The sequence below is a fragment of the Crassostrea angulata genome, chromosome 1 (genome assembly GCF_025612915.1).
Source record: "Crassostrea angulata isolate pt1a10 chromosome 1, ASM2561291v2, whole genome shotgun sequence".
NCBI lineage: Eukaryota > Metazoa > Mollusca > Bivalvia > Ostreida > Ostreidae > Magallana > Magallana angulata.
In genome coordinates, this window is record NC_069111.1 from 6,567,584 (window position 1) to 6,590,690 (window position 23,107).

A 23,107-nucleotide genomic window follows, 5' to 3' on the forward strand; every position below is an offset into this window, starting at 1 on the left:
AAAGGTGCAGTTGCTTCTGCTAGTGATGATATACAACCATTTGAAATAAAAAACATTATTATATACGCAAAATTGCATTATTGCTTCAGTGGCGTCGGAAGCAAATCGAAAGTCCTAGCCCCCCCCCCCCCCCCTTCCCCCGGTTCCGACGCCTATGTGCTTTACAGATTCAGCAAATCTATATAATTTTATACAGTTGTTTTATACAACTATTAAAGTTCTTAAGCTTCCTTTCTATTTTTGGCTTTATTTTATTGTAAAAAAAAAAATGAAGTAAAAACATTAAACAGTTTAAGTATAAAAGGTTTCCGATTTGTTTAGATCGATGGAACAAACTTTTTATTTAAAAAATCTGCGAACATTGAAATTATAGTTATGTGTATCTGAATAAAAACATGGGTACCGTGACAAATTAAGTGATTATTTCATTATTTATACATAATAAAAGTTGTAGATTAGATCCGTTCGTCTTGATCCGCAAATCTAACAACGTTCGGTCGTTTACATCAATAAAAATAAATAATATCTGATAAAGTATATATCATATCTATTTATGCTTCAAAAGCTATTCTTATGCTGTTAAAATTATTTTTGCGATAGAAATGAGGCAAAGGTTATTTTCTTAGGAACTTGAATTTGATTTTCGTCATTGTTAGAAGGAGCAGTTTGAAGTAATGGAGTCCAGCTACGAGAGAAACAAACTTTCTGTCGGATGACGGATGTAAATTTAGGAATTCTCGGTGTGGCCAAGAAGATAAGATGTTACATTGAGACAGACTAACTGAAGAAAATGGCGTCGATAATTAAGAACCAGATTCTTAAACACTTGTCTAAGTAAGTTAACTTTCTGAATTCAAGGCAGAAACCGTCGGATTTATGTAGTTCGAATTTTCTCAGCAATATTATGTTGATATTTCTACAGTTGCCACAGTCGCTCGCCGGCGATGCACGTTCCAGCAATCGGCGACGAAGGCAACACCGGCAAATCCGGCGATGCCGGTTAAATGGAAAGCACCCCAATCTTTCAAATGAGATATAACAGCACTTTTGGAATAGGATATCTAAAATAAAATATATATGGATTTGCTGTGCTTAAATAAAAAAAAAAAATGCAAAAATATTGTAAATCCGCTATAAAATGCATGAAAAGAAAGAACCTACTGTAAACCAACTTTTATTCGCAGTGACTTTATTTCGCAATTAACTTCAGAGAAACTAGTTCGCGACGACTTATGTTTGCAACCTAGCCTTATCGAGACCTGTGTTGTTATAACAACCATATGACAAGGACTGGTTCGCAGCGAGAAATATTTGCGACGACAAGGCTCTCGCTAACCAAAAATTTCTTGCACGCGAATAAAAGTTGCTTTACAGTATTCCGTTACTCTACTGTCTTAGACCATGTAGGTCTACTATACAAATGGGCCTTAATCTCCTTTGAGGTCAACCTCTCAAACTGAGGATTGTCTAAAAATTGTTGACCGAAGTTGATTTTTATGCTGTCAAATGGTATCTTGCAAAGGTTTGCTGTGTTGTTGGTTTTATGCACTGTAAGTTAAATTTATATATCATATAAATATATATATATATATAGAAAATGTATTTACTCTTTGCTGACCAATATAAACTGAAAATTTGCCTACCCATGTATGATGTATAATAAAATTTATTATACACTCCTTTCTGGCAGTATGTCATGAGATGTTATAATACACCCCTTTCCATTCACCATTGGCTATTATGACATAGAAATCTATAGCAGTCATTTCTGATGCTGGTTCAAATAATGATGGAAAATTTAACAGAAGAAATTGAACAGTAATAGACACCCAGGGATTTTTCACAATAATAACATCATAAGATGTTTTATATCATTTCTTTGATATTTTCTATAAGTATATGATGTAAAAAGTCAATACATGGCACTTTTTATATTGCATTCCATTTTTAGCCCTCTGTTGTTGTATATCAGCCCTGGAGCCTAACGGCTCTCAGGCTGATATACAACTACTGGTACTTCAGGATAATCATGATATACCCCTTTTGGTTATTATAACCCATTTTGGAAAATATTCCAAGGCTATTTAACAAATACCTGATATACAATTCTGTTTTAAATATAGGTTTACTAAGAACTTGTCTCCTGACAAAATCAATTTGAGCACACTAAAAGGAGAAGGTGAACTTTCAAATCTGGAGCTTGATGAGGCAGTATTAATGGAGCTCTTGGATTTACCAACATGGATGAAGTTATCCAAAGCAGTTTGTAACAGACTTTTTATAAAGGTATTTTTTAAAATTTTAAACAGACAAAACTTTAAATCATCAAATCATCATATCAGTACCTTGATACGAACCTTACTATATACATGTACACACTCTCTCTCTCTCTCTCTCTCTCTCTCTCTCTCTCTCTCTCTCTCTCTCTCTCTCTCTCTCTCTCTCTCTCTCTCTCTCATATCAAATCAAATGATATGTTTGCTAAAAAGATTTTAAAAAAGAAAGTTGAAGCTCATATTATTTTTAAAATCATTTTTATATATTCAAAATAGCGGCTTGTTATCATAACAAAGAAAACTAGTAAAGCGATATTTCTTCAAATTTTTATTGTTTGTTCTTTATATAGAATATCCAAGTAAATATCTGTTAGCATTGAATTGAATAAATTTCAACTGTCATAGAATCATCATCATGTTTTAATTTTTAAAACTGCAACTTGGACTTTTGGATTTCCAATTTTTAAAAATCTTAATTAAATATACATGTACTTGTGATCCTTGCCTGTTTATATGTGTTAATTTTATACACTTTTGTTGAACATGAACCTCATATACCAGAGAACTGGTCTTGAGCGAATAAATAATTGAATCAAACTTCTAAAAAAAAAATGACACTGAAGAATTTACCAAGCACTTGATGGAACTGTTCATTACAGAACCCCAGTTGTATCATTGTAACTGTTACTAGACATTTTGAAGTTGGTGAATGCATGGAAATAATCTCAGAAAATGGCAACTTGGACTTGTATGAAATTCTTATTAAAATATTTATCTTAGTTATGCTATAATATGGGATAAAAAGCGCAAGAAAAATTATGAATATATAAAAATCATGCATTACAGGTTTCATTCAGATATATTTATAAATTAATTGAAATCAGAATTGACTTCAAAATCTCATTTAGCCAGAAATCAAGAAAACTTTCAATAGTTGTGAATCTGTGTAAAGATGCATGTATTTGCCTGCTTCAACATAATAAGAGAAGTATTTTCTAAAAATAGTAAAGGACTCTTGTATTTTGCAAAGGAGGAAGATGAAATATGTTTTGCATAAACATGATTAAGATCTCTAAATTACTTCAGGAAATGTAAAGTTTGTGAGAATATTATTTTACTTTAAATCATAATCTTGTTGATATAACTGTGACTAAATGCAGTTGCATTGCCATATGATGGGAGAAAATAAGTTCAGGGATTTAAAGTTTGAGATGGAAATAATTTTACTTATAATCCAGTATATATTCATTAACCTGTGAGAACTATAACTGTTACAGTAATTAATGCAATTCACTGCAACATATTAGGAGAACACTTGAGAAATCATTTTACTGAAAGCTAGGTCTGGCTTGTCTTCTCATTTCAAATTTAACATCTCAGTAAGCTATTTTACAATCAATACAACACAGAGAGCTTTGACCTCCCCTCCCCCCCCCTTGCAGTGGACATACATGTATATTAACAGTTGTGTCACCATGTTCTTTGTCTTTTTATTATCCACTGTACATGTTGTTTAAAATACAATTTTGTCAATAGTAACACGTTGAGGTAGTACAATCCATGCCTAAGTAGCAATGGGAATCCACAGGGATGCAATTTTGTCTGTTGATTTGGAAGTCATTCTTGAGATCAGAGCAGACCCCGAACTGATTTGATTTCCACTGCCATTCACATCCCTTAATCCAGGATAATTCACCAAAAAACCTTTTTTACTATTAATTTTATATTTACATAATTAATTAATAACACATTTTTACATTATTTAAGTTTAAAGAGAGCAGTAATTTATAGAATGCAACTAGTGCTTAATATATATAGAGTGCAATAGCTATGCAATTTTGTTTTCTTATTTGCACAAAACAGTAATATAGAGCTCCATCTCTTATTTTCCATACATAACACAGGCTCATACAGGACTAGGTGATACATATTCAGCCCTTTCAGCTGACAGTGGAATTTGTCTCTCCATGTGCTAACACAGTTAAAGATAAAAGACCTAGAGTGATCAAATCAATGAGGGTCTATAGAGACTATGTGAGAATGCTGATGGGGGATGAGAACAGAGACAATTAATAGTCAGGGTAGCAGACATCACAAGAAGTCTCCATTGATCTGACACAAGATCTCACTTGAATGCTATCATTTGTGTCATGCAAGCAACCATTATAACCAAGGGTTTTCTTTAACTATGTTTTGATGAATATCACATTGTTTATTTCTGGTACTGTATGTATGTGTTAATTGGATCTCACGATTTCAGAGAAAGATGTTAAAATACAATGGTACATGTATCAGAAAGGACTGAGGCATTGGGACCTCCTCAAGTTTTATTTTTTTTTATGGAATCTTAGAAAGCTTTATAACATAGAGGGCATTCACTTGCAGAGGTCATTGACATTTTGACATTCTAGTTACTACAAGTGAATCTATTACTAACAGTCATCTAAATATCAGCACATGATCCATAGTAGTGAATATGTATAGATTTAGATGGTAAAATAAGGCAATTTAAGACCTTTACATACAGATTATCTAACTGAGAATAAAGAGCTGAAGAATGTATGAGCCTAGAGACTGTTGATTCTAGATAAACTGTGTGTTTGCACAACTTACATGTATTGATGCTCTTTATAGATATCATAAAACCTTTGTTTCCAAATAAACCTGCTAACAATGAAATGAACAGCATTTTCAGGAAATAGTTACAGGTATTGCAATTGTAACAGTTTACCACACAACTCTGTTAGAATTACACACAGCCTGCTCAGGATCTGAAACTGTTGTACCATTTTGTTTGATCACAAGTCAGATACACAGCAACCTAGCTATTACCACTTATAGGTGCTTATATAAAGATCAATGAATGTAGTTCTTTATTACCTTAAGTGGTGTATAGCTGTTGACCATATACATGTAAATCGAGTAGACATCAAAAAGGGATCAATGCGCAAGTTAGATACTGGATATAACTGCTGTAGATTATAAAAAAATACAATAAAGTTATTGAACTCTGAAGTGTATTGATGTCCCAATTAGTGTACACTGCAAACTTCAGTAATCATTACAAGTCTTTTCATTTACTGTTTAATGAATCTCTGAAACTAACACACTGTCAAAGATTTGGTCACCTTTTTATGACTTTCTGAAATATTGAATTCTAATCATGCTAATTGTGCAGCTATTGCACATATTTCAAGAGGAGTAAAAAACAGTAGTAATAAGTATTTACACACAAATATACCACTATATTGCTTATGTATCAGGACACCTTCATTACTAAGGTCACTCTTAGACAATAAAATGCTTGTTTTAGTGGTTCATACATAGATGGGTATGAAGGTACATTTATTAAGCAATTAAGTGAAAAGAAAGAACATACGCAGTCCATGTAAATATTGATGAATAAAGGCTTTTTCTTCATTGTTTTAGGTTCAATGGACTAAGCTGAAATCCCAGCCACTGTGCCTGGTAAGTTATAACTGAGTCTCTCCTTAAATCATGCTTTATGTACAGGTATATCAATAAGAGTGAAACATGCTGTTGTTATTCATCGACACTTCTATTGTTCATTACTTATGAACAAAGAAAATACACTGTAAATAAATATTTAACATGAAAAAAAGTAATAGTTACAGATTTTTTTCTTGATAAAGTATGATTGTAAATAAAACTGTCACCTTCCAGACGTCTTATTTGAGAGATAGGGTAAAGTAAGAATAAGTGTATTAATTTTACTGTAAATGCCTTATTTGCTCTAGAGGAGAAGAATACTCTAAAAAAGATTTCAGTGTATACTGGTAAACAAGATGTAATGTTTGATTCATATTGGTGAATGCAAATAGGCCATTTAGATAGGCATGTAGGTATATTTGACTCCATTTTAAGAAAGACATTGGATACAGTGCATCAGAATCTTGCAAAATCAAAGTATTTGGTAGACCAGTAGGAATAATTGACGAATCTCGTTTCTCACAATATGGTGCAAAAACGAAGATACCGAGTATCCCAAATCTATGGACTTGCATGAAATAGGGAATCTACAATAACAGTATATTTACATGTACATAACATCACTGACACTGAATAAATAGCATATGTATTGCTTCAGTTTCTTTGTATTAATAGCTAGATGTTATAACAAACTGATAATAATTCACTTTATCCAGTAGAACTTGTATTACGCAATTTGTGTATCACTAGAATCAGTATTGTTTGAGTTCTGGGAAACCACTTTAATCATTTTCCAATATGTTTCTGTGTCCTAGTTTTTGGACGAGGTGGAGCTGGAGATTGAAACATGTGACACACCACGCCCACCTAACAGCCCCGCCCATGTGGCCAGCTACAGGAGTGGGGGCAAGTACGGCTTTGTGGACCGAGTCATTGACGGAATGTACGTCCACATCAACTCTGTCCTCGTCAAGTTCATCTCCAGGAAGTTCCATGCCTCTTTACAGGTGATTAAAACTTTTAAAAAAGGGTAAATAGTAAAAATATAGTACTGATTATCAATTAAAATGCATCAGACCAGTGATAAAAAAGATTACCTGGTAATATAATCTATCTTGTTCTAGATTTCCAAAGTTTCTAGCTTAATAAACGTTTATTATTTTCTTTTGTAAAATGAATACAAGTGAAAATTTTTAGATATTCTTTATTCGGAACTCTCCAAAGTGACAGGTTCCTTTTTTTTAACATCATTCCAATGATTATGAAATCTGAGGTATTTTTTTGATTTACCATATTTAAGTATTTTGTAGTTGTCCAGAGTTAAAGCTCACAGTGTTACTCCCAGCTGGAAGCAGTCAGATGACCTTGGCCCCACAAAGATTCGGGACACAGGGCGGGGGGAGATGCTGCTGTTTAAAGAGTTTGATTGGCAGACGACGAGGATCGAGGCGACAGCGGTGGAAGGGTCAAGCTCAGAGGCGTTTCTCACCACTCCCCTCAGATTCATCGCCAACCAATCCAAAATCAGAGTCACCATCAAAAAGAGGCTCAGTGGTAACGATCATGTGTATTGCTACAAAACATGATTATAGAGAAACAGGGAAAGAAAATGAAAAGTTTTAAGATGTAGATGTAGTTTTGCTTGTTAGTGAATCAGACACAGATAAAAAAAGGTTGTATTGAATTTTTGCTTGTCACAAAATGGGTCACAATTACATCTTATGAAGGTTATTAAAAGTATATCAGTTTGTATTGTGATTGAAAACAAAAGACATAACATTTGGGACCTGCTTTCACAGACTGTGGGGTGATTGCCACCAGGGTCATGCTCCTCCTTGACGACCTGTTATGGGTGTTGACGGACACTCAACTGAAGGCAGCCATCTTGTACATAAACTCGCTCAAGGATATGATGGAGAAATCGAGGCAACAGAGCAAAAACATTGCAGCTGAGAAGTTAGATGTAAGCAGATATGTCTTATTCTTTATAAGATGTAGGCCAGATAAACCAAATAATTGAAATTTATTTAAAGTATGATAACAGATAGACCTTATTCACTAAAGAGTGTAAGCAGTATATAGATGTATGTGTAGCTTATTCAATAAATAACTAATTTAATAATATTGGCAATTGACTTTGCCATGCCCATGCTGAAAAGCCGGTTGTCCTGTTTTGATGATGAGAAATGATATTTTTAAATGCTTTGAACTACCGTAAATTTATTTCTAGATGCAAGGATTGAGTTCGCTTTACAACGACAATATGCAAAGCCAGCGTCCCCGAAGTCAGTCCAATGTCTCCAATGTTTCCCGCCTTTTTGATAAATTTGATGTTCAGACAACTTCCTACCATGTGGTCTCCAGTCGAATCGACCTTCATCTTTGTGATGATAACAAAACAGATACAAGTATGTAACTCAAAAGATCCCAGTATGTAACACAACAGATACAAGTATGTAACTCAAAAGACCCCAGTATGTAACACAACAGATACAAGTATGTAACACAAAAGACCCCAGTATGTAACACAACAGATACAAGTATGTAATACAAAAGACCCCAGTATGTAACACAACAGACACCAGTATGTAACACAACAGACACAAGTATGTAACACAAAAGACCCCAGTATGTAACACAACAGATACAAGTATGTAACACAAAAGACCCCAGTATGTAACACAACAGATACAAGTATGTAATACAAAAGACCCCAGTATGTAACACAACAGACACCAGTATGTAACACAACAGACATCAGTATATAACACAACAGACACAAGTATACAACACAACAGTAGACGATGCACATATTGATATGAAATTTAGTATACAGGTTAATCTAAATAATATCTAGGTCAAATTTGATTTTTGGTATGATAGAGCAAATTTTGACAGAGTTATGCCCCTTGGACTTAGAAAAATTCCAAATATTTGAAGTTTCCGCTCATTTTCTATGTTGATGTTTCCAAGGGAGGGGGGCATAAGTGTTTCACAAACATCTCTTGTTTATACCAGGTTAGCCAAAAACAAGTCAATTACCGTTATTTTGAATTATTTCATGATTACATACACATTTCAAGTAACTTTTAACCTATTATCAGAGGAAAGAGAGCAACTATGATTTGAATTTTTGTTAATGTCAATAAATTCACATTTTAGCAATCAATTAGGTGTACTTCAAAGATCTAATTTTAATTAAATTGTAGCCATGGAATTGTTTTCCTGGTAGGAATGTATATGTTGTTAACTATTGACCGGGAATTTCAGAGTGCATTCCTGGCCACAACAGTCAGATTGAGGGTGGGGCGATGCAGGTGACCATCCACAAGCTGTCCGTGGACGTGTACCCATTCTTCCCAGCAGGTAAATACATCACGCCCAGAAGAAGTCTTTCAGATAGCGTTACTGAGATAAACACTAAAAGCGATTCTCATTCTTGACAAGGCATTGGATGATGAGAACAAATTTATGCAGTGAATGCTTAACAATTGAATAAAACTACTTTATGAAAATAAAAAGTCTGATTATGACTCATATGTAATCTTTGTTGATCAATCTAAAATTTAAAGTAATTTTTTCCCTCATTTTCATAGAGCATGCACAGATTTCATATTTTACTTGAGATTTATGTACCTTACTTAGTATTATCCCATGTTTTATTTGTACGAGCAATGCTATGACTTGAGTTTTAGATGCAATCAATGTAATAAGTTGAGTATTATCTGTAAAAAATGTAATGAGTTGAGTATTATCTGTAATCAATGTAACAATTTGAGTATTATTTGTAATCAATGTAATGAGTTGAGTATTAGATGCAATCAATGTAATTAGTTTTTTATTTTCTGTAACCACTGTAATGACTTTTGGTCCTTTGACTGTGTTCTGTAGACAAGGAGTTGATCAATTCCCAGGGTAAGTCTTCCCTTCATGGTCTCTGTTTAAGGATCCCAGGAACATCCCTGTCCCAGCATGTTAATGAACTCTGTAACCTGGTCTGGTTCTTTGCTCCAAGAGCATAAAATACATGGACTGGTCCTTATCCTCCATAGCTGAGTCATAGTACATGTGTCCCAAATCAACCTTGTGATAATATTTTTTTATTGAAACTAGGATAACATCTGAAGTATTTTTTCTGCAATGGCTTAAACTGGTATACATATTATTAGTTCAGAGTTAACAAAAAATAATTAAACAAAAATTAGTTTTGATAGTCTATTTTGTCCTTTGTGTGGCTACCATTTTGTTGTGTGAATTCTGAGCTTTTTGCTGTTATTTACACCAATACACCATCAAATACATGTACACCAACTGTTTCACATAGTGGCAGAGAGATAATGACAAATTAAGTAAGTTACAGAACCTTTGCAAAGTTTCTACTGAACACCCTAGATTTTGCTTAACACCCTAGATTTTTGAAGACTCTATATAATTAAAGTGTAGTTCTTTATCCTAAATCTCTCCAAAACTTGGAGCTCTACCTAACAGATAAAATTTATTGGCCTCTTGTGTGCCCAGATGGAAACAAAAACATTAAAGATTGTTTTAGTGACAATATATACCTAAGGTTATATTTTAAGCAAAAATTAATTCTTAGCTTGTGATAGTGATAACTGAAGTTTTACATAATCATATTTAGTTTGTTAAAAAATTATGTTACGGACTGCTTGTTAACCACTCATTCTCCTAAAGGGTAATGATCCCGTTATTTTTGGTGCATGGAAGCTACCACATGATTCTTGTTGTAAACTCTGAATGCACAACACAGCATCCATGAGTGTCTCAAACCAATCAATTTCAACAATCGATCTACCTTTATCACCTCAGATCTTGAACACACTTCAGGGCACGACTCATTAACAGAATTTATAAGGAGTTTTATCTGTCTAGTTCTAGAGCTTATTGTTTGTGACATATATTAAATATATCCATGGCAATGATGGCATGTTATCTCTGAATTGATACTTCTTTCAATGAATTACTGGTAGGCATTTTTCTCATTCTTGTATTGTTGTATTATACCCTGGGTTTATGGTTGACAGCTATATGCAGGTGTTAGGGTGTGCATGATGTTTGATTATAACATGTACTGCTAGAATTGGGTTATTAATGATTATGTTGTAAACAGGATGTTTTTGCAGCATTCATACTGTATTCAGGGTATTGTATTTCAAAAATAATATTTATTTTGTCCTTGCAAAATTTGCAAAGACATTAGTTTTCCCTTAACAAAATATTCATATTTTCATTTATCATGCTATGTGTGTAGGGTTTTTGGTTTACATTTGTTCTTTATTTGTTTTAATCCTGAAGATAGGGATTTGATCTGCAGCAAGCTGTTTTTCACAGATTTAGCTAAGTGAATATTATATATTATATTTACTGATGATTGTAGGTGGAGAAAGGAAGAACTGGTTTAGATACTCAGACAACCAAGGATCCAGAAATCCTTGGGTTCAGCAACTCTTTACAGCCTTTAAAGAAGAAGTTTCAAAAGCCAAGGAATGCATTCCCTCCCCCTCTCCATCCCCAGCTCACACTGGGGTCCAGAAAACCACACAGAATGCTCCTGTCAATCAAAGTAAAGCTCCTCCCCCAAGACCACCTGCCCCCAGAGCTAATCAAGGTCAGGGGTCACCGAATGTGAAGCAGAGGCGCAAAACCAAGCTGTTGGAGAGCTGCTATGTGATAAAGGTGGAGGAGTTCACCGTATACCAAGTGTCCACCGCGGATAACAAGAGGAACAATCCTCAGAAGTTCCTCAGCTCTGACAAGAAGCACCTGCATCTTCCCCCAGATATGTCAGTCATACACGCGGAATTCACTGATTATTTCTTTCCAGAGGGTATTGACTATCCAGGTGAGTACATGCCATTTGATTGTTATTCCATGACCATATAAAATATTTAATGGAATTTATCATTTATTTCAAAGACTCTTGTCAATTTAGAAAATTCCTAGATTGTAGAAATTATGAATGATAACTCTCTGTTTCATTGTCATCTGTACAATTAACTTGTAGTACCTCATGCCAATTTGTATGTCCTCCTCAACCCCATACGTCTGAATCTGGACTGGCTGACCCTGCTCTGGGCAAATTTCTTCATGCTTAATCTGTCTAAAAGCATTGTAAGTGATTTTAGAAACATTTTGAAAATTGATTCATGAAGTTGCACTGTAGTTCAAATTTCAAAACCTTTATATTGCAGTACCATGTCATGTATGTAAGCATAATTTTAAACTGTTGTAGGAAAGTATTGAATTGGAGGATGCTCCATTAGAGCATGTAGATATGAAATTGGAGGCCATCATGCCAAGGGTAAGAGATTGAGGATTTTTTTGTTTTTTCACTTTGCTTGATAAACTAAAGTAGACTGTACATCTTTCATTTTGCTTATAATGGTGACTGTAGGTTTTATGGTAGTAGGAATGGTGAATTGATTTCTCTGTCTTTCTGCTGCAGATCGTTATACCAGTGGAGGACCAGAAATGTGTTTTACCAGATTTCCCAAAGAGTGTGCAGCTTCAGATTTCCAGGATGTGTGCCACAAACACCCGTGTCAGTGGTGCGTCCTCTTGGGAAAGTCTGTCAGAAGTCATCACAAACTACACAGCATCTCCATTATTCTCATCCAAATCATTTCCCAATGACAATAACAGCTTGAGGGCTGTACCAGACAAGTTTAACAATCATGCCAAAAAACTAGAGAACAATTTCATAGAGAAGAAAGCTTATGACTTGGTGAATGGCTGTGCAAATAAATATTCATCAGAAGAAATTGGCAAATTATGGAAGACTAATGTCCTGAAACGTGATGCAAGCTTTGATGTTTGGTGCTGTCATGCTGAACAGGTGTGGCTAGAGTTCCTAGGGGCCTCCAATGGAAAGGGCCGACCTTTCCCATTTGTTGAGTCCATCCCTGTGTGTCTCTGGATCTCCAAGGCTCAGCCAAAGAATGGAGGGGATAACTCAGAGTCTTCTAAACCATCCATTGTGCCATACAACAATGGTAATAGTCTTTTAAGTGATGAAAAATCCAGCAGCAGTGAACATTCTAGTCCTGAGCGAGAGAGACGGAGAACTCGGCGCATGCTGAAGGATTACTATTCTAGTGAAAGTGAAACCAAATCGGGGGAATCGGAAGACAGCATATTCCAAGGATCTCAATCTAACTGTGATAGCAATGATAGCAAGAATAGTGCTAGTGATGATAATGTGCAATACACAGCCACCAAGGTGGCAGACTTCAACCTCTTGGCTAAAATTGGTCCTGGGCCCCTCAGGGCACAGATGACCCACTCACAGTATATATTTGTTATGCGTCTGCTGGAGTCTTTTACATTTTTTCAGACACAAATGAAAGCAGACGTAGACTATTTTATAACCATAGTGTCCCCTGCTGTGACATTTTCTGTACCTTTAGTGTTGTCAGAGCTGGAGTTTGCAATGCTTTGTCCGGCAGCAGCAGAGAATGCTGGGATACCCGTGACCTTCATTAGTCCTCCCACCTCTACCAGTGGTCAGGACGACCTTGTAGATGAGGTCATAGAGAAGGAGGAGGAATCAACCATCAGTGACACCCAAACACCCAGTGAAATTCAGGATAGTAAGTGTCTTCAAGAAATTCATTAAACATGATCTTTTAAAAAAAAATTGCTTCTTGAATTTAAATAATTTCAAACTTTACAGAGAACATGTTAAAGAATTCTATAGGTCTAATGTTCGATATGAATTAACGTATAACATGTTGTATGATTTAGCTTCAGGCTCACCAAACAAAACATTTCCCCATGTTGACCTTTCTGATCTTTCTCATCCTGCCCTCGGGAAATCCTACAGCGACTCAAACGTGCAGACTCTTATACCAACCTCTGACCACCAGACTCGAACTCAAGGTATCTTAGAGAGCAGTCTCCAGTCTCGTAACTCGCAGTCATCTCAAGCACTCGGCTCAATAGGCCAGGAATCTGGGTACAGCTCAGATGCCCAGCAAGGGAAAAAGCTTGTGTCAAAAACAACAGACTCAATGAAAAAGTTCACTTTCAAAATGTCAGGATTGAAAGACAAGATAAAAGCAAAGATGGAGAATTTATCGGATGACACCTTGAGTATTTCTGACAGCTTGGACAGCATGTCAATACGGACGGACAGCTCGGATGATGACATGGACTTTGAGGAATTGTCACTTGATGATTTAGAAATACCAGCTTTCAAGAAAACTCGTCCAGAGAGCGAGTCTATGTCCACAGATACTGCTGACGACTTGTCATCTTTCTGTGCTGAGCAGAACGCAGCTGAAGCCAGGGGCAAAGAGAGGGTAATTAATTAAAATTTTATGTTGTGAGTTTGATTTTTAAATATGCTTAACATTAATCCATACATTTTAAATGTACTATATGTATGTAAAGGTCTTGATTTATTATGGTAAATAGCTTGTATAAAATAAAGTTCAATGTATGATTATTTTTACAGTTTTCAGTTATCATTAAAAAAGAATAACATGATGAAAACCAATTTTTAATCATGGCAACATTATTCTGGGATTTACCAGTGACAGTTTGGTTTTCACAAACTAATTTTTGCAACATAACTCTTGGAAATTATTTTTACAAATTAAAGATATATTTGAAGTCTGGTTCATGGTGAGAAATTTTTGTGACAAATATCTTGAAAATTCTCGTAGACACAAATAAAAGTTTGTGTACACCAGTTGTACCTTGCACATTCATTAAAGTATTTATTTGATGTGTTGAAGGTCTCTGTGGTGCTGTTCAAGTTGTCAGCTCTAGAGCTGCTGCTACAGGGGGACGGGGAGGACATGGCTGCTAGGATACAGGCCCGGCAACTCCTGACCCTACAGCCCGACAACCTGACCCTCGAAGCCTTCCAGCAAAAATTCCTCTCTCCTTCAGGTATAGTACTGTAGAATCGTTAGAAGTTTGTGAACATTGTAGGAACAATCACCACAATTAATATCCCCTGAAAAACACCAAGGTATTTAGTTGATTCCACAGTTACTGTAGTTTATCTGATGTAAAGTTGTCAGTTTGTTTTGATGGTTCTCATTATTGATGGTTTCTATTCAATGATATTGTTTGAAATTTTGTGTACCATTCCATGCAAGCCAAGATTAAGTAAAGAACAATTGTACCTACACATGCAAGATTTAGTAAAAGAAGAATTGTACTTTCATTTAACTGTTAATATTTTGATCAAAATTATATTCCATTTAACTAAAACAGTTCCTCTGGCCACAGGTTTCTTTGGTCAGGAAAAAGGCTACACAACAGAGACTCCCCCCACTGTAATGCTAAAGTTCACCTCAGGCCCTAGCTCTAGACAGGACTCTTGCCCTGGGGCGGAGGAAGGCTTCCTGTCCGTGAAAGCTCACGACTTTGGCCTACATTTCAAGACTTCCAGCCTGACCACACTTACCAACTTTATTGAGGATGACAATGCCGGAGAGTCGACACCAATGCATGTGGACGTCTCCAACTTCATGCTTATTCTACAAGTAAGGCAGTTGTAAAAACGATTGTTTTATCGAAAGACTGTTATAGAAATAGATTGCCATCATCATGGTCCTACTGGGAGATTGATATAAATGTGACAAAATAAATCGTTAGAAAAGCATTGGACCAAGAGAATCAATAAAGTTTGTTCAAATATGTTCACAAAGCACAAAATGTACAGATGAGGCAAAGAGATTTGAATTATCTCCCTTTCATGGAGAAAGCTTAAAGTATTGCAGGACAGCATAGGATGTTGCTACAGATGATAACAAAGTATATGTGTCTCACAGTTGAAACGGTCTGGACAGAATTCCTGCTCTTATGTAGATCAGCAATTCAGAAGTATAATCATTAAGTTAGATATAAAAGTTTATACTGCCTGTGTTGTAGGATGACATGGCGCCCCCCGGATTCCCCACCCCCCCAGAACCCACCCACATACAGATACACTGTCTAACCATTTCCCGAGGGAAGGACGGAGTTATGCACCTGAATCGTATGTATCTAGTATGATTGTCTGGTTCTAATTATCTTTTTATTTTGCAATCACTTTTATATGATATAGATATCATTTTCTTGATATCAAAATACAGTCTTAAAGTTGAAAAATATGCATTTTATATGACCGTCACAGAAAAGTTTCATTTCATTTGTTATTTAACTATATTGCATTGAACCTCCATATTTTGAATTTCAAAGTTAATATAGTAAATCAATTTTTAGAAAACATAGTGAAACAGAAAGAATGCTCAATAGACAACGAGACTAGTATTGCTACCACAGACTTGAATGTAGAAGTGCAAGAATTGAAAAATGATGTTCAAGTGTTGAAGCAAGGGAATTACGAGGAGCACCTTGGGCTGAAGTCTGTGAAATTACGATTACAAGAATTGGAGGCTGAAAACAGAGTGCTAAGAGAACAAAGCAGGAAATGTTCATCAGATGCAGATTCAGTTACAAAATTGAATCAAACACTGGAAACTTACACCACTGAAAATGCTCGTCTCATTCAGAGGATAGCTAATCTGGAGGACGAACTACTGGCAGCGACCAGGGAGAAGGATTCGTTTTTGGGGACTCTGGCATTGCTTCAGGAGGAATTAAGCCTCTCAGAGAGACGGCGGCATGATTCAGACAAATAAATTCAGCTCTAAATGTTATAGTGAAGAATAGACAGTAATATAAAGTTACTAGCAGTTTATGACATGTTACTTTATATTGTTTACTTGCAACTTAAATTTTTTTATGGTATTTACATTGACAAAAATGATTTAAAAGTATAGTTTTTCCATTCATATCTTTATTCCAAAATAGTTTTGTACTTCTGTAGCCTTTTATGTTCAAAGACTATAAAAGAAGAGACTTTGTTGTTGACTATATCAATGAGTTTTTAGTTGAACTAGAATATGCAATAGACATTTACTCAGTGTTGGGCATAACAAGGTCAACGTCTCCTACAGCCAGACTGGTCTGCAGACTGTTCTGTATGTTTCATTAATTATGCAATCTTTAAGGAGTCTCCATTTCCTAAACTCTTACTGAGGATTTGGTAGACTGACATATTCATCAACTGTAGCCATTCTAGGGATTGAGATTGTAAATCTCTGTAATAGGGATTAAACATTTCTGTAATTTTATCCCCATCTAGAAATAATGAAATGAACTTCATGGCATTGTGCTAAGAAATAAACTTGTAGACATTAACATTTCCAGATTTTAAGTAAGGCCCAAGGTCTTTGTATCCCTAATCATTTATATTTTGTGAGTAGTGATGTAATTGAAGTATTGTTATACAACATATGATTTGTAAGTGCATTATTACTTTTTTTCACTCATTTTTAAAATTGTCACTGGTCTTGTTTTTGCCTGGGATTTCTCTGGTCAGAATTTTTTTTGTGTTGCACTAAAGGCATTGTCTGTAGATGTTTTGTAAAATGTTGATGATAAAGTTAGGAATTGAACATGCATCACTGTTGCTTCATATATGTTATGAATTATTTATTTACTTAGCAATTGATATACCTGCTTTGTTGTGCCAACTCATTAGTGGTGCCATGTTTGTCTTTCATATACATGTAGGATGATGTTGTGCTGTTTTGTCAGTGTTTCTTAAGTTTTGCTTCAAACTGTGCCGTAATTTATTAGGGATGGATCCTGGATTTCTGTTAGGTTAGAATATGTACCCATAGAGTTATTTTTTTTAAAGTCCGACCCAAGTTAGACAAGATTTTGGGGGGTTGGTTGGCGAGATGAGTAAGTATCATTTGTTGTTTTACCACAGAGAAAATCCCTTTGGAACTTTTGACCAGTGCTACATGTTTACCGTATGTATTTGCCCCCATAGAATTCAGTTTTATTTGCAGTTTCCTTGTGTGGCAAAGGTAGTTCAGGCCATGAAACATTGCTAAATATATTTTCTGCCCAGACACTGTACTTGTGCTATTTACTTGCTGTTTGTATTTTGTTATGGCATTGTTTTGCCACATTATTCCCCACGATGCTATTTTGTAAGTGGATTCAGGGGTAGCTCAGTGCTCTGTTATTTCCAGTACACATATGTGATATTGCACTAGGATATTGCTATTGTGACAGAATGCTATTTCTTAACAATTAGTAGTAATATATGCAATGTTAAACACAATGCCTAATTTTCATATTTTCCTATTTGTTTAGTGACACAAAACAGATTGGTATTATATCATTAGATTCCTTTTATCAAGAGCTTGGACTTTGCAAAGTTGTTTCAAACAGCAATGTAATGTAGGACTGTCTATTTCATTGCTGGCCACTCAGCCATGGATTTTTGAAATCAAAAAGATTTGTCTGGCTTTTGAGCTATGACTACGCAATCTGTCACTTGAAACCAGCATCATTCTTAACTTGATTTGATGCAAGAAAAAGATAGTTACATCCTACAGAAAGTCCAAGGTCTTGTTAGAATGGTTCTATATAACTGATCAGCATCATATTTAGTCATTTCTGTTATATGCACATGTTACAGAGAATTGTATTCATATTAGAATTTTTTGATTTACATCCACGAGTATTGAAATGACTCAATTGCAATAATCTATGGTACATATTTCTCCTTGGGGTTTACATAAACTGAATGTCAGTCATCTATATCTCCCAAGACAACTCCCGTTGAGACGTTTACACCGTTTGATTTTTTTTTAATGTTTTTGTTTTGTTGTATTTTAGATTTATTGATTTTGTGGGTTCTGCGTTCCTGACCTCTATACACACAATGTATTCTCCGATGTACTTGTATGTTCTCTGTAGTCGCCGTACTTGTATGTTCTCTGTAGTCGCCCGAGACTGATATCTGTTACTGAATTAGTGCAAAACAAACGATTGTTGTAATGTCTTATTTATGGTATTGATTAGAAATCAGGATTAGTGGTCATAGTCACACAAACACAGCAATGTTTTGCAGAGCATGCATTATTTCTGTTTCAACAACTGTATTTTTTAACACTATTGTATGACCTTATTTTTCCTCAGTCAGTGATGTTATTTTAAAGCAATTACTGATACGTGTCACCTACATGTATGGTATAGGGAGAATAGAAAACTGTAAACCAACTTTTATTTGCGTGTGAGAAATTTTCGCAAGGTTTCCGAGAGCCTCGTCTTCGCAAATATTTCTAGCCGTGAAGCGGTCATTGTCGTATGATTGTTATAACAATACGAGTTTGGATAAGGCTTTTTCACAAACATTAGTCATCGCAAATTAGTTTATCAGAAGTAAATTGCGAAATAAAGTTGTCGCAAGTAAAAGTTGGTGTACAGTATTGTGTTATTCAGTATTGTCTCAAGTACACTTGACACACTACCTGGTTCTTTTGAAGATCAAATTTACTACATTAAAAAGCTCAACGGACGGATCATTAATGATAAACAAGAACAACCAAACTTAGATGTGAGAAACATAGGAGTAACATTATAGATGTGCATGGCAAAAATGTTAATTTATTTTCAGTATTCATAAATGTCCAAGAAATCCAACATTGAGTGCATAAAGATGTTCAGAAATATCCCCTGCAAGAAAGAGCAACAGAGTCTGGTGCCCAGCAGTATTTGATCAGATGGACACCAACTTCATTATCTTTTTTTTTTTAGAAGAGGGGATCCTTATGTTTAAATGATTGATAATTATAATGGCTCCTTTCCAGATGGTTTGTTGTTTTGCAATGTTTGCAATATTCCATGTACATGTAAGTCTGCTATAGGTGTTAAATTACTTTTTATTGAGCAATATTCTGTGCATGATTTCAGGCATTGTCAATATCTTTTGTTATTGTAATTATAATGATCTGTTTGCTGACACCAATCAATACTTGAATAAAATGAAATATATTAGGATTTATTTCGTATCCATCCTCTACATGACAATTAAGTAAACATGTACTAGTATGTTGCATTACATTACATTGATTGTTGACTGAGACTCTGAATCCTTAGAATCAAATACTATTTTAATCAAACTATGTCAAAATATTTTATAATATAGACACCAAAAGTTAATAATACGAGGTAAAACAATTTAATAGAATTGGCTTAATTATACAATCAACAACAAAAAAGTTATAGTCAAGGAACTAGCTTTTTGATTCTTTTTTAACAACTTTATAGCGTGAATATGTTAAGTGATCTATTTGCAGGTATAAACCAGTGACTGTTGTATTACATGTATTGTGTTTGCTCAATCTGTTGGACTCTGTATTTCCTGTGTTTAGTGATTACATAGACTCTGTGTATTTCCTGTGTTTAGGGATTACATGGACTTTGTATTTCCTGTGTTTGGTGATTACATGGACTCTGTGTATTTCCTGTGTTTGGTGATAACATGTTAACCAGTATGTTACAGAATGATAGTCTCCCTGTGTTATGTTATAACTGCTGATGATCCATTAAATGGGAATGACATCGCTCTGTGTTGATTTGTTTTGATACAGCTCTACTAGGTGGGATACAGTTAGAATTTCCTTGTCTGTTGTCACTCCATTATATTTACATTTTCCGGTGTCTTTGTGATAACACTAAAATCGATTCTGTATTATACAGTCCAATAATTTCAAAAGATGTATTGTTGAGGCGAAAGCGAGGTTGGAATACTTAATATTCTAATTTTAATCGTACAACTGCTGAAAATTATATAAATATAACTAATAAGGAATCATTCTTTGAATATTATGAGGTGATAGGTTCGGTTGGGTGTGATCAAATCCAATAAAGCCCTTAGTCAGATACACTTTTTCTCAAAAACTTCACAACACATACCTGTATGATATGAAGTAATGTCTTAAAAATGGAGTCTCGTGACCTTGAGCCTCGTAATAGGTCGATGTCATTGCTAGCTTTAAGAAATATTAAACTTTTGCTTAGTTAAGGAATAAGGAATCATTCTTTGAGTATAATGAGGTGATAATTTTGGGTGGGGCGTGATCAAATCCAATAAAGCCCGAAGGGCTTTATGATAGATTTGATCACGCCACGACCGAAATTATCATCTCATAATATTCAAAGAATGATTCTTTATTACTTATATTTATATAATTATAAGCCATCGTATGATTAAATATATAAATATAAATAAGCAAACCCCGCTGGCGCCTCGTTTTGGCGTCATTTGAAGTTATGGGTTATAAAGTACAAAATCGATACGTAGTGTTATCACAGGCAAAGACACTGGAAAATGTAATTATATAAGGAATAAGGAATCATTCTTTGAGTATTATGAGGTGATAATTTTGGGTGGGGCGTGATCAAATCCAATAAAGCCCGAAGGGCTTTATGATAGATTTGATCACGCCACGACCGAAATTATCATCTCATAATATTCAAAGAATGATTCTTTATTACTTATATTTATATAATTATAAGCCATCGTATGATTAAATATATAAATATAAATAAGCAAACCCCGCTGGCGCCTCGTTTTGGCGTCATTTGAAGTTATGGGTTATAAAGTACAAAATCGATACGTAGTGTTATCACAGGCAAAGACACTGGGAAATGTAATTATATAAGGAATGAGGAATCATTCTTTGAGTATTATGAGGTGATAATTTCGGTCGGGTGTGATCAAATCCAATAAAGCCCGAAGGGCTTTATGATAGATTTGATCACGCCCCGACCGAAATTATCACCTCATAATATTCAAAGAATGATTCCTTATTACTTGTATTTATATAATTTTAGGCCAACGTACGATTAAATATTTAAATATAAATAAACAAACTCCGCTGGCGCCTCAATTTGGCGTCATTTGTATTATGAGTTATATAGTACAAAATCGATACGTAGTGTTATCACAGACAAAGACACTGGATAATGTAAATATATATTAGTATTTCATACCTCGGGGATATTGGCTCTATAATTTAGACTGAACTTGATCTTACCTGAAAAGTTATATGTACATGACCCAAGGCCATAATTTACAAGATAAGTCGTTTTTATTTTTTCAAATTTTGAATGACCCATTATAGTTAGAACATTGCACTCAAAATGCTTTTACTTGATTGATTGGTACTCTATACTGAAAATATATCATGAATAAACTCATTTTATTGGTTCATAGAGGCCTTATTATATGTGGATTGTCCTTGACACCAAGCTTTATCATATTTATAGAGTCATCTACCAGGTTTATGCTTTAGAAGACAGCACTTCCGGTAGATCAAGGGATGGCTTATCGTTGATTGTCAGTCAATACAAAGGAGTGTTTCTTACCAAACATTCTGACTGAGGAGCAAAAGACATTATCTTTCCACTCCGAGTATTTCACTTGTTGTTTTGAGGTACTTAAGGTGGTTAATGGGATTATTTGAAACAAGCTGATTGACTCCGTCTTAAATGTTATCTTCTTAAAAAGATGAAACATGCTGTCTGCTTGAGTTTGCATTTCTCCTAGAACATGCGCTATGGTGATATTTTTTCAACAAATTAGACATTAGGAAGGTCATTAAATAGGGAAAAATGACGATGTTAAAATAAATAAGAATAGAGTAAATCATCTCTGAGAACGGTATGAGCTGCAGTCTAACACATTTTTTCAAACTAGACAACATTGAGATGCTGACCATCTCAAAGAGCCCCACTTAGATGAGGATGAAAAGCATTTCAGAGACTTTTGCTTTGACCTTGACCTACAACTTAGATATTTTTCAGCTGGCATAGAACTGTTTTCCATTTCATTACCCCTTACATGCATTTTTGTTTAATCTGAGCAAGATTAAGCAAAAAGGAAAGAATCTACGATCTAATCTGATTATAAAGAGATCTGCTATTATAACCTTCACTTTGACTAGGTTCAAAGTCAATGCACACCATTAATCGAAAAGCTCTGTCTATGTGAAGAATAAGCCAAATTGGACTAACAAGAGAGTATATAAATGCCAGGAAAAAAAGTATTTTTTGTTATCCACTAAGACCTTGTCCCTTGGCCTACGAACTTCATTCAAGGTCACTGCACACCCTTTGATCATAGGCACTATATATGAGTGAAATACCAGTATGAGCTAGATTGGACCAAGGAGAGGGAAGATATGCCCCGGACAATGTCCAATATAAATCTGCTATGACCTTAACCTTATGCCTATAAACATGGTTCAAGGTCACTGCACACCCTTTATCCAAAGGCACTTTGGGCCAAGGGAAGAGAAGATATGGCCTTGACAAGATATTCGGGCGGACAGATTGACCACTATAAGGCCCGATTAAAAATACGGTATCGTTTTCAAAACAGATGTTTATCAGCAATTCCTTTTGTAAAAGATCTTTCATTCCTTCAGAGATGATATGATCTCATTTATTGTGTACTATCTAAAATACGAACATGTATCGTATATTGCATTGCAAGT

General features: G+C 34.9%; 1 protein-coding gene across 2 annotated transcripts; it reads left to right on the top strand.

Moving 5' to 3' along the window:
- The first annotated feature begins 574 nt into the window (after positions 1-574).
- LOC128187329 (UHRF1-binding protein 1-like) lies at positions 575-20,170 on the top strand. Of its 2 annotated transcripts, XM_052857733.1 has the most exons (18): positions 575-834; positions 2,124-2,286; positions 5,706-5,744; positions 6,542-6,733; positions 7,037-7,280; positions 7,526-7,689; positions 7,957-8,134; positions 8,997-9,092; positions 9,618-9,641; positions 11,122-11,586; positions 11,749-11,855; positions 11,977-12,045; positions 12,190-13,333; positions 13,488-14,044; positions 14,483-14,639; positions 14,985-15,241; positions 15,630-15,735; positions 15,963-20,170. In XM_052857733.1, exons 1-18 carry the CDS (start codon positions 791-793, stop codon positions 16,379-16,381), a joined length of 4,425 nt encoding a protein of 1,474 aa, XP_052713693.1. In that variant the 5' UTR covers positions 575-790; the 3' UTR covers positions 16,382-20,170. The 2 variants fall into 2 exon arrangements, with proteins under 2 accessions (XP_052713693.1, XP_052713704.1); XM_052857744.1 differs by lacking the exon at positions 9,618-9,641.
- The last annotated feature ends 2,937 nt before the right edge of the window (positions 20,171-23,107 follow it).

What these genes read in the sequence shown, in the direction of transcription:
- LOC128187329 (XM_052857733.1), top strand. Translation starts at nt 791, where the DNA reads ATGGCGTCGATAATTAAGAACCAGATTCTTAAACACTTGTCTAA. An exon ending in TTGCAGCTGAGAAGTTAGAT is followed by an intron (nt 7,690 to 7,956) that starts GTAAGCAGATAT and finishes ATTTATTTCTAG; the next exon opens with ATGCAAGGATTGAGTTCGCT. An exon ending in ACTTCATGCTTATTCTACAA is followed by an intron (nt 15,242 to 15,629) that starts GTAAGGCAGTTG and finishes CCTGTGTTGTAG; the next exon opens with GATGACATGGCGCCCCCCGG.